Raw genomic sequence first — 12,113 nt, forward strand, 5'->3', positions numbered from 1 at the left:
TATGCTTTGTTGAAGTCGATAAAGTAATGCTTGAATTATTGTTTGTCTATTTGTCTAGGGGAAAAAAACCTTTTCCCAACCTTCAGCAGCGATGTATTTGCCATAGTGTTTTAACTTAACCCTAACGGAATCCACACACCTGAATTGAGAGACAGTGGTGCCGGAATAACAAAATGTTGAAAGAATACAAAAACAAACAAACACTGGCATATCATTAGCAAATTCCTAAAACCAGTAGATGCTTCCCAGCTAATGAGTGGGGAGACAGGAAGGAGGATAGGACAGAAACAAGGGTAAGGTTACAAAAAAAAGAGTGAAAATCGTGCATAGAGAGGAGAATGGTAATTACAAATCTTTGTTGACTCGCAATGAGTCTTAAGATCTTATAATTTGCATACATCTTGTACAGTGGTGAGGAAAGAGCATGGGGGGCCCAATTTTTTTCCACTTTGCATGTAGCCTTGTTTTGACAGTCAAGGATGCCCAAGATGGACATGACATCAGGGGAGTGGGAGGGGAGGTTGAGATGGCTGGCAACCAGAAGGTGGGGTTGATTCAAGGGCACAGATCATCCCCCCACTTTTCCCTCTGCTACATTGATGACAGTATCAGTGCTGCCTTGTATTCCCATGAAGAGCTTGAACAGTTCATCTACTTCACCCGCACCTTCCCCCCGACCTCAAATTCACCTGCACCATCTCTGACACGTTCCTCCCCTTCCTGGACCTCTCAGTCTCCATCTCTGGTAACCAACTCAGCACCAACATCTATTTCAAATGCACCAATTCCCATGCAACTCGACAACACCTCGTCCCACACCACCTCCTGCAAAAATATGTGATCCCATTCTCCCAACTCCGCCACCTTTGCCATATCTGTTCCCAGGAGAGTGATTCCACTCGAGGCGTCCTCCTACTTGGTGGACCATAATTTTCCCTCCCCCATGACCAACAATGCCCTCAGCTGCATCGCCTCCATTTCCCACACCTCTGCCTTCAAACTCCTCCCCCCAACCCGAACCACAAGGTCCTCACATTCCATCCCACTAATCTCCAAATCCAACGCATCATCCTGCCACCATTTCTGCCACCTGCATTCTAATCCCACTACTAAAGTGATATTTCCCTCCCACCCCGATCCACTTTCTGCAAGAATAATTTCCTGTGACTCCTTCATTAGGTCCACACTCCCCACCAACCTGCCCTTCAAACCTGGCACCTTTCCCTGCGGCCACAGTAGGTACAAAACCTGCCTTCACACCACCCCTCTTACCTCTGTCCAAGGCCTCAAAAAGAATCATTTCAAATTCACAGAGATTCACCTGCATTTCCTCTAACCTGATTTATTGCATTGGTTGTCCCTGATGTGGTCTCTTCTACATGAGAGAGACTGAGCACAAATTCGTGAACCGGTTCAGGGAACACGTATGATCTGTTCATTACAATCAACGCCACCTTCCGGTTGCCAGCCATTTCAATTCCCCCAACTTGTCCTCTCTGGGCGTCCTCCACCGTCAAAATAAGGCCACATGCAAAGTGGAGGAAGAACACCTCATCTTCTGCCTCAAGAGCCTACCACCACATGACCATAACGTAGAATTCACCAGCTTCCAAATCTCCCCATCCCCACCTCATCCCAGGTCCAGCCTTCCCTCTTTGCCCCGGCTTCCTGTGACTTGACCTAACCAGTCCATCTTCCTTCCACTTATTCGCTCCATCCTTCCCACAGACCAATCACAATCACCTCCTACCTGCATCACTAGTTCTGATGAAAGGTTCCACCTGAAACATCGACACCCTTGCTCCTCTGATGCTGTTTCACCTGCTGTGCTTTTCCAGCTCCACACTTTATTGACTTTAATAAATACTTTGAACAATGTCTACATCTTGCATTCAACAAACATGAGGTTTAAACTAACCAACTAAACACATACTAAAAAGGACTTTTTATTGCCCATTTGAAAAATACACCTTCCCACTCACGGTACTTCATTAGCAATCTATCTTTCAGTGATGTGACCTAAATTCCAAAAGTTTAAAATCGGGAAACACAGAATGACCAAAAATCACCTAACCAGTCTTTCTGTAAAGTCTTTCAAAAATAACTCCTGCTTCGCCTTTAAATCTAGGAGGAAGTTCTATTCAAATTCTACTTGATCGCCAAAGGCAACCAAACAAAAATCCCAGTGTCATTCCTAAGCTTGTTTGGCATATTTTACCAAACATACTACAGTGACACAGATATACTTATGCCAAAATAGTTTAATTCTACACGATTTAATTCTTCACTTCAAATTTCTCCCAATGCATCTACCTCCAATAGGTTTGAAAGAATTATATTATCTCAGACAAACCGCCAGCCATTTTTCACAATTTAAGTAAACTATCATACATCCCATAATTACACTTCATGACAATTCTATGAAGAATATAGATCTACAATGGGGTAACACCAACATTTTTGAGCTAATATTTATGGCCAACTCAGCTATTAGTAATTTGATAGTCTATCTGCTTACACATTTCTACCACACAACCTCAACAGGAACAGTTGCATGATTTTTATTTGTGTTTCCATTATGTTTACAGTAGAACATGGAAAGCCCTGACCAGGGCATCAATCCAATGATGCAAATCGTAAAAACGCACATTTTCACCTTTCCTTTGTGCTTGCTCAGTAGTCCTCAAGGTCTCCTCTACTAGCCCCAAGACAAAAAAAAATCATTTTTGAGTACATAGAGTTTTAGCTTAGTTTTCCAGTGTGTGCATGTGGCTAAGAGACTATCTTTGGCATTCAAATTATAATCTCAAACAGAGAAGCCTGTTCCAGCATCAGTGATCCAACTGCAAAGGCCATAAGATGCTCAGGTAAGGGTGGCATTTAAGCACATCTGGAATAGGACAAGAACCTAATGCCGCCCTGCTGCAACTCCATAACATGTATAACAGAGATCTTAAAAAGGTTCTGGCCAGGCTTTTCCTTTTGTTCACTTACCGATCCTGCATTTACTATTCATATTTATTGAAGATCACAGGATGCAGAGATTAGGACAGAAATCCACAACCATTGAAAACACAAGCTGGAAAATGCTATACATTCTCAAGAACAAAAATTTCGCAGTACAAACAAAATACAATATTACCACCAAATAAAAACATTGTGCATTATTCCACAACATTCTTTGAAATGGCAACCCCAAAAACATTTAAAAATAAAAATTGCTAAACAGGACATGAAGTTTATTAAAATATTAGTGGGCAGCACTGTGGCACAGTGGTTAGCACTGCGGTTAGCACTGCTGCCTCACAGCGCCAGAGACCCAGGTTCAATTCCCGCCTCAGGCGACTGACTGTGTGGAGTTTGCACATTCTCGCTGTGTCTGCGTTGGTTTCCGCCGGGTGCTCTGGTTTCCTCCCACAGTCCAAAAATGTACAGGTTAGGTGAATTGGCCATGCTAAATTGCCTGTAGTGTTAGGTGATGGGGTAAATGTAGGGGAATGGGTCTGGGTGGGTTGCGCTTCGGCAGGTCGGTGTGGACTTGTTGGGCCGAAGGGCCTGTTTCCACACTGTAAGTAATCTAATCTAACCTATTCTCCTCACCAAGTTCTTCTTTTCCAAAAAAGATCAATTCCACGGCACAGTACAAATACCAGCTCCAAATATATCTCAACTAAAATAAATTAGTATTCAACATAAGGCTTGGAAGACTAGTCATTCAGGGCATGACATTTAGCTCAATCCTGTCATTATCAAACACACTGGGAGGAGATAAAATCCCTGCAACCAAGTTAACGGACATCAGCTTACGTGCCTCAAACTAGGGATTGAGCACCAATGAATCCTGGTCTGAAGGGCTCCACTACTCGCCTGATGAAATTGCTGAGACATTGGCATAGCTGAAGGATAACTTGGGAATAAATTATCGCAATGCCAATGATAAATTTTGTTGCAATCCACTGGGACAAACGGAGATAATATGTTGGTGCATTGCCAATGTAAACCATATGCCATCAGATGGCAGTTCCCTGATTTTTTTTATAATATGTCACACTGCTTTATCAAATTCAGTAAAGAAGCTGGGTAGAGTAACAATAAAAAATGGAACATTAGGATTTTACAAGACTATGTATAGGATAAGCTGTCTATTCCTCAGCTTCGAATACAATTACAAGGAGTCATCAGAACAACTCAACTGAACTGAAACTGCCAACCTTCAAAAAACTAATTAAGAGTGAAAGGGGCTAAGATATAAAAAGGAACCTAAGGGTCAACTTTTTCACACAGTGTGGTGCATGTATAGAATGAGCTGCCAGAGAAAATGGTGGAGGCTGGTACAATTACAGCATTTAAAGGGCATCTGGATGGGTAGATGAATAGGAGGGGTTTAGAGGGATATGAGCCAAGTGCTGGCAAATAGAACTAGATTAGGTTAGGACATCTGGCCGGCACGGACAAGTTGGACCAAACGGTCTGTTTCCATGCTGTACATTTCTCAGACTCCATCTTGCAAAATTTTACAATTACAACTCATCTGTAATATTTGGAAACAACAGGTATACAAAACAACTCCAAAAACAGTAAAATTGCGAATTTTAAGTAACAAAAAACTTCCCTGGATTAAGCAAAAGCTCAGTTTACTGGAAAGCAAGAGAACTGGAATCGTGCCAATTTTAATCCACTCAAATCATAGGGTAATGAGGCCAACTGTTGCACTCCAATACTCCTGCTGCCAAATTCAAGATCTGTTAATTGAGATTTTTGAAGTTCCAGCTGATCTTCGTCATCTACTGTAGGATTCACTTCTTAATGATTTACAGTTCTAGAAGAACTGGGAACTCTATAATGCACAATGAGAGACAGAGTTTGGACATTAAAGGTCTGCTGGCCACTTAATTATCGTCGTCATCATCTTGATACCAAGAAAAACGCACACTTCCAGCAATGATAATTGAATAATTAGGGGGAGGAAGTCTGGATGATTTTTCCCCTCCCTCACCCCAGAGACCAACTGTAGTGTGATCATATGAAATGTCCTGGTTGAGATCACCTAACTGAGCAAAGATAGATATTTGAACCTGACAGCTTCCTAATCTGTATGACTTACCGAGGGGTTAAAAAACTTACTGAGCCAAAGAAAATCAGGAGAATCTGCTAAATGTTTAAAACTAAATATCACTGATTTTATTTAGGTCCACAAGCAGCATGTCGTCAGTTAACTTCACAGACTCCAATAAGCATGTCCAAGGGTTGCACTTTTGCTGTCACATAGTACCACGGGAATTTTTAATCATTTTAAGACTTAATTAACTTATTCCAAGTGAGTCAAAGTAATGCCTTCCCTGCAACAAACCCACTGTTTCCAAAGATTTTTGCTTCAAATAAAGCTGTAACTAGTGCTCATTGTCTCTTATAAACGTAAACTTGAAGACACCAGGAGTTAGCATGAAATGAAACTCTGCCCAAATTATGTGAAAATTTGTAAATGTATGTCAAATGCAAATTCATTTCCAAAATGAATTACAAAAGATGAATCACTGACAAACGTGTATCCAATGGTTTTACTTGACATTCAACCTGGAAGATACAGTTTGAAATACGATGAAGCTCTTAAAAAAAAAACTTTAAATGAAAGTATTATGCCTACTATATACAATTGGTGCAACTAAAGTTGGTTTAAAAAACACAAAAACAAAATACCTCCAATTTATCTGGACCAATAAGTAATAACATAGGACATACTAACTGGATAATCCACAGTAGATATTCAACTTTTCCTCCGATTTTAAATTGCCCTCTGTCCTTCCAATTAACATGCATTGTTCTCACATAGAAAACATGCCCCCGAATTTGGCCAATGCGGCTTCTAGCAAGCAGACTGAGATTAAGAATTTATTAGACAATGTAGAGTCATGGTTTCAGAGGCAGAAACAGACCATTCAGTCCAATTAGCCCACGCTGACCATGTACCCAAACCAAACTAGTCCCATTTGCTCGTATTTGACCCACCTCCCTCCAAATCCTTCCATGTACTTATCCAAATGTTGTAACTGTACCTGCATTAACCAGGCAGGAATGGCGGGACTACCTTACGCTGAAAGACTGGAGTGACTGGGCTTGTATATCCTTGAGTTTAGAAGACTGAGAGGGGATCTGATTGAGACGTACAACTTTATTAAAGGATTGGACACTCTGGAGGCAGGAAACATGCTTCCGCTGATGGGTGAGTGCCGAACCAGAGGACACAGCTTAAAAATACGGGGTAGACCATTTAGGACAGAGATGAGGAGAAACTTCTTCACCCAGAGAGTGCTGGCTGTGTGGAATGCTCTGCCCCAGAGGGCAGTGGAGGCCCAGTCTCTGGATTCATTTAAGAAAGAGTTGGATAGACCTCTCAAGGATAGTGGAATCAAGGGTTATGGAGATAAGGCAGGAACAGGATACGGATTAAGGATGATCAGCCATGATCATATTGAATGGTGGTGCAGGCTCGAAGGGCAGAATGGCCTACTCCTGCACCTATGGTCTATTCCTCTGCCAGTTCATTCCACTTACGGACCACTCTTTAAAAAGGTTGTCCAGGTCCTTTTTAAATCTTTCTCCTCTCGCCTTAAAAATATGCCCCCCTAGTTTAGGACTCCCCCACCCTAGGGAAAAGATCCTTGCTATTCACTTGATCTATGCCCCTCAAATTTTATAAATCTCTGTAAGGTCACTCCTCAGCCTCCAACTATGCAGTGAAAATAACTCCAGCCTATCCTTATAATTCTAACCTTCCATTCCCAGCAACATCCTGGTAAATCTTTTTTGAACACTCTCCAATTGAATAATAACCTTCCTATAGCAGAGTGACCAGAAATGTACACAGGAGTCTAGAAGAGGCCTTACCAACATCCAGAACAACCTCAACAATGACATCCAACTCCTATACTCAAAAGGTCTGAACAATGAAGGAAAGTGTGCTAAACACCTTCTTAACCACCATGTCTACATGTGATGCAAATTTCAAAGAATTATGTACCTGAACCCCTAGGCCTCTCTGTTCTACTACAACACCCAGGGCCTTACTATTATTTGTGTAAGTCCTGCCTTTGTGTGTTTTACCGAAATGCACTTATCCAAATTAAACTCCATCAGCCATTCCTCAGCCCATTGGCTCAATTGACCAATTTTAGATAACCTCCTTCACTGTCCACTACACTACCAATTTTGGCATCATCTGCAAACTTACTAAACATGTCTCCTAAATTCTCATCCACATTTATTCAGTACATTTATATAAACAAAGAAAATTATGCACACATTGTCAGTACTTTTTCCACTTTATTGCTCATGTCCATACTTCTCTTCAATAGTACTTAGTTCAGTCAGATTCTTGTTTGAGCAATGTCACGAGTTCTAACCCCACTCGAAGAGACGCAAGGACATACTCTCATACTGAAACAGTACTGTTGCTATCTTTTGGATAAGGAGTTAAATCAGGTGGATTGCTCTAATCTGAGCAGAAGAGATCCTTGGGCATCCAGATCACCATTTACCCTTCAACCAACACCACTGATAACAGTGACACGAGTGTACAATTCTACAAAATGTTGAAAAATCTGAAATTAAAAAACAGAAAATGCCATAAATTCTCAGAATGGCAGGCAACATCTGTGGACTAAGAAATAGCATTTATATTTCAAACAGATGATAATTCATTAGAAATAGTCCAAGATCATCAATCTGAAACCATAACTCTGTTTCTGTATCCACAGATATTGCCTGGCTTGCTGAGCATTTACAGCATTGCTTTTTGCTGTTACACTTCCCAAAACAACAACATTGATGAAATTTCTAAAGTGAAGCGTAGTTATACCTTTGTAATATTCTATAGAATGGGAAGTGTTTTTGGAAGTGCTGTTACTGTTGTTAGCATAGCATTGTCCAACAAATAGAAAATTAAAGACCAGACTCTATGCTTTTAGAGCACTGGTTGAGTAAAGACCGTTGGCCATAATACATACTCTCTGCTTCTCCTTCAAACAGTATCCAAAGATCTATTAAAACAACCCAGCCAGCATGCAATACCTAAGGTTTAATATCTCCTCCAAATGTTTTGCTAGCACTACTTCTCTGCTGTACTGAATGATATGCAAAAGTATGTGATGGACCTTTAACCTACAACCTTCTTAGTCAGAGGTAAGTGTATTATCTTTCAGCCAAGCTCACACAAAGCATGAGCTAATGGAAATGCTAAGAAGCACAAGTATAATTTTCACAATAAGCATTTTCTTAAAAAAAATTTATACATCACTTCCTATTTTGAATCAACCCTATTCTTAATGTTAAATGCTATTTTGCCATAAACCTTCCTGAAACTAAGCTCCAGTTTCAACTAATATATTTTCACTGTGAAGTCCATAGACAAAAAATAAAAATATAAACACAGTGCAGTAATAGCACAAGGCAACAAAAATAAATTTTTGAACTTTTGCCAAGTTTGCTGTTTGGAAGGGTAGGAACATCAACAAGTGGATTAACAAAATACAGCAACTCTCAAGACCTCTTGATCTCACACATTGCCACATTATAAACATGCCATGTATGCAAATCGGAGAGAGGGGGTGGTAGGAACAGACAGGCTGTTTCAAAGCCAACCCCTGCCCCCCTCATCACAAGAATAAACTCAACAACCGAGAGTTTACTTTGCCAGGCCCAAGACGTATTACAAGCATCGAAACCTCCAAACAGAAACAGGAATTTCCTGGTTATAAAATCATCCGAGGGCACAACCTCTCTCGAAGTCCAGATACAGAAAAGAAGAAAAAAAAATACAAATTTCAAAAAGCAAAATCTGCCAGTTAAAAAACTCATTCAAGTTCAACCACACTTCTGTAAAGAAAAAAAAGTGTACAAATAACATGACTTATTTGGCCGCTCGGGATTGGGGGTGGGGACAAAGAGAAGGAAACCACTAGAAACAAAACAATCTTTCCATTCACAAATCATTTAAAATAAAGAGAAAATGAAAGGGTCTATTTAAAGCACCAGGTCTTTATAACGCACTGTGTACATTATATATGCGTGTGCAATTCACAGCTTCTTACCTGTTAGACGTAACTTGACTGGCCCGTTCCTCCTGGCTCCTTGATTAGACATGTTCCCGAGTGCTTGTATTTTTTTTTGTTTTTGTATTTGTATTTTTAACTGAGGTTTAATTCCTGCTGCTGCTGCTAACGGTGATGGTATCTCCCGTTCGCCAGCGGCCGCCGCCGCCGCTTTTCCCCCCTTTCCCCGAACGAACAATGATGGCCTCCTCCAGCCCGGTGGCCCGGATGTGCATAGCCCACACTCACCAACGGACGGCCACAAAAAAAAATCGATCAAAATAAAAAAACAAACATTATTCACCTCAGGAAATTTAAAAAAAAAACAACTCCCCCTCCTCCAATGCTCCGAAACAAAAATCAAATTTTCACTTTTCTTCTAGATTTTTCTGTCTCCCTTCGCTTCCTCAGACCGTCTCGATCAGAGCAACGAGACTCTCCCCTTTCTCTGTGCCTCGGTTCACATCTTCGAATACCGCTCAGGATTGATCTCTTGCCGAGGTATATTCTTATTTTGTCGAAGGTTCAAATCCAGTCGATAGGCTGTTGCTCTGCTTTCTTCCTTTATTGTTGAGAGTATTTCCACCCACAGAAAATCCACGCATAAACGACGGAGAGGAGAGGTTCAGGGCTACTTCAGAGCAGCAAAAAGTTGTCAGTGATACTTTTTTTTCTTTTTTTAAGGCTGAAATCGCTGCTTTCTTCTCTTTTCTCGCTTCCTTGGTCGAAGTCCTCTTCAGGGCTTCTCGACTGAAAGCCAGAACACAGTTCTTGCTGACATCACCTTTGTGCTCCCTCCCTCTTGTCAGTCTACAGCTCCTCCTGCTCGGAGTCTAAAGAACAAGGCACTCGAGAAATAGCACCAAGGAAACTTCACCAGCAGGGCACTATTAGTAAATATGATCCAGCCATGTCTGTAAGTTTGTCAGAGCTTGACATCGGATTGTTCAGTTTACGAAATGCATAGTCTATCGATATGAAATCCACGATTCAAATGAAATGAACTAGTCACTGAGTGATACAGCACACAAAAAGCCCATTCATCCCATCGACACCGTGCTGCCTCTTTTGTGGAGTTACCTAATTAACCACATTCCCCTGGTATTCCCCATACCTGTTATTGCCCTCCACCCCCAAGTATTTAGCCAATTCTCTTTTGAATGTTATTACTGAATCAACATTTCAGGCAGTGCATTGCAATGTCGCTAAGTTGAAAAATATAGTTACCCCCGGGATCTTAGTTATTTTTGCCAGTCACCTTAATTCTGTGTCCTCAAGTTGCCGATCGTTCTGCAACTGGAAATAACCTTTTCTATTTACTATGTCACAACTATGATTTTGAATCAATATTTTGTCAGGTTTTTAACTGTCCAACTCATTAAAAACTTCAGGGGCACATTAAAGCAAACATCAGTTTAAAAAACGTTCTTGTGAAACTAATAGGTCCAAAAGCTGAAAAGTGTCCTGGAGCTAATGCCTTGCATCCAAGGGTCTTAGAAGAGGTAGCTGCAGAAATGGAGTTTGCATTGGTTGTAAATTTCCAGAAATCTCTAGATTCTGGGGAACTGTTGAAGGAGCTGATGAAAGAGCAGCGCTGGGAAAGCTAGTGCTTCCAAATAAACCTGTTGGACTATAATCTGGTGTGAAAATCATAATACAATCAACCTGAGTCAACTGTATTTATAGGTTCGCGATGTCTCTGATCGTGTTTTTGGATCCTTAAGGGGGAGGGGGAGCAGCCCCAAGTCGTGGTCCACATAGGCACCAACGACATAGTAGGAAGAGAGATGGGGATTTAAGGCAGAAATTCAGGGAGCTAGGATGGAAGCTTAGAGCTAGGACGAACAGAGTTGTTGTCACTGGTTTGTTGCCCATGCCACGTGCTAGTGAGGCGAGGAACAGGGAGAGAGAGGAGTTGAACAAGTGGCTACAGGGATGGTGCAGGAGGGAGGGTTTTGGTTTCTTGGATAATTGGGGCTCTTTCTGGGGTAGGTGGGACCCTCTACAAACAGGATGGTCTTCATCTGAACCAGAGGGGTATCAATACCCTGGCGGGGCGAAATTCACTAAGGCTATTGGGGTGGGTTTAAACTAATCCAGCAGGGGGTTGGGAACCAAAATTCCAGCAACACATTTTTAAGCTCTGATCTCCAGCATCTGCAGTCCTCACTTTCTCCCAACCAAAACTGTAGTTCGAGTATAGAAAAGGTTGAGAGTAGGGAGGTCCAAAATCAAGTTTCAGGGACACAAAATGGCACCAGCAAGCAAGAAGTTGGTTTGAAGTGTGTCTACTTCAACACCAGGAGCATCCGGAATAAGGTGGGTGAACTTGCAACATGGGTTGGTACCTGGGACTTCGAAGTTGTGGCCATTTTGGAGACATGGATAGAGCAGGGACAGGAATGGTTGTTGCAGTTTCCAGGATTTAGATGTTTCAGTAAGAACAGAGAAAATGGTAAAAGAGGAGGAGTTGTAGCATTGTTGGTCAAGGACAGTATTACAGTTGCAGAAAGGATGTTTGGGGACTCATCAACTGAGGTAATATGGGCTGAGGTTAGAAACAGGAAAGGAGAGGTCATCCTGTTGGGAGTTTTCTGTAGGCCTTCGAATAGTTTCAGAAATGTAGAGGAAAGGATAGCAAAGGTGATTCTCTATAGGAGTGAGAGAGACAGGTAGTTGTCATGGGGGACTTCAATTTTCCAAATGTTGACTGAGAACACTATAGTACGAGTACAATAGATAGGTCAGTTTTTGTCCAGTGTGTGCAGGAGAGCTCCCCACACAGTATGTAGACAGGCCAACAAGGGGCGAAGCCACATTAGATTTGGTACTGGGTAATGAGTCCGGCTAGGTGTTAGACTTGGAAGTAGGTGAGCACTTTGGTGATAACAATCACAATTCTGTTATGTTTACTTTAGTGATAGAAAGGGATAGGTGTATACCACTGGGCCAGAGTTACAGCTGGGGAAAAGACAATTATGATGCGATTAGGCAAAATTTAGGAAGAATAGGATGGGGAAGGAAATT

The 12,113-nt window shown here is 41.6% G+C and overlaps 1 protein-coding gene across 3 annotated transcripts in view; it reads right to left on the minus strand.

The window, feature by feature from the left end:
* smurf2 (SMAD specific E3 ubiquitin protein ligase 2) overlaps nucleotides 1–9,879 on the minus strand; it is a 295,721-nt gene extending 285,842 nt beyond the window's left edge. For 2 of the 3 annotated variants that reach the window (XM_072558839.1, XM_072558840.1), the window contains exon 1: nucleotides 9,087–9,879. In XM_072558839.1, the coding sequence (XP_072414940.1) occupies nucleotides 9,087–9,138 (52 nt within the window). In that variant the 5' untranslated portion in view covers nucleotides 9,139–9,879. The remainder of the gene's footprint in view (nucleotides 1–9,086) is intronic. The other variant, XM_072558838.1, reaches the window with a different exon arrangement.
* Between the last annotated feature and the right edge of the window lie 2,234 nt (nucleotides 9,880–12,113).

Source organism: Chiloscyllium punctatum, chromosome 39, assembly GCF_047496795.1.
Source record: "Chiloscyllium punctatum isolate Juve2018m chromosome 39, sChiPun1.3, whole genome shotgun sequence".
Taxonomy (NCBI): Eukaryota; Metazoa; Chordata; class Chondrichthyes; order Orectolobiformes; family Hemiscylliidae; genus Chiloscyllium; species Chiloscyllium punctatum.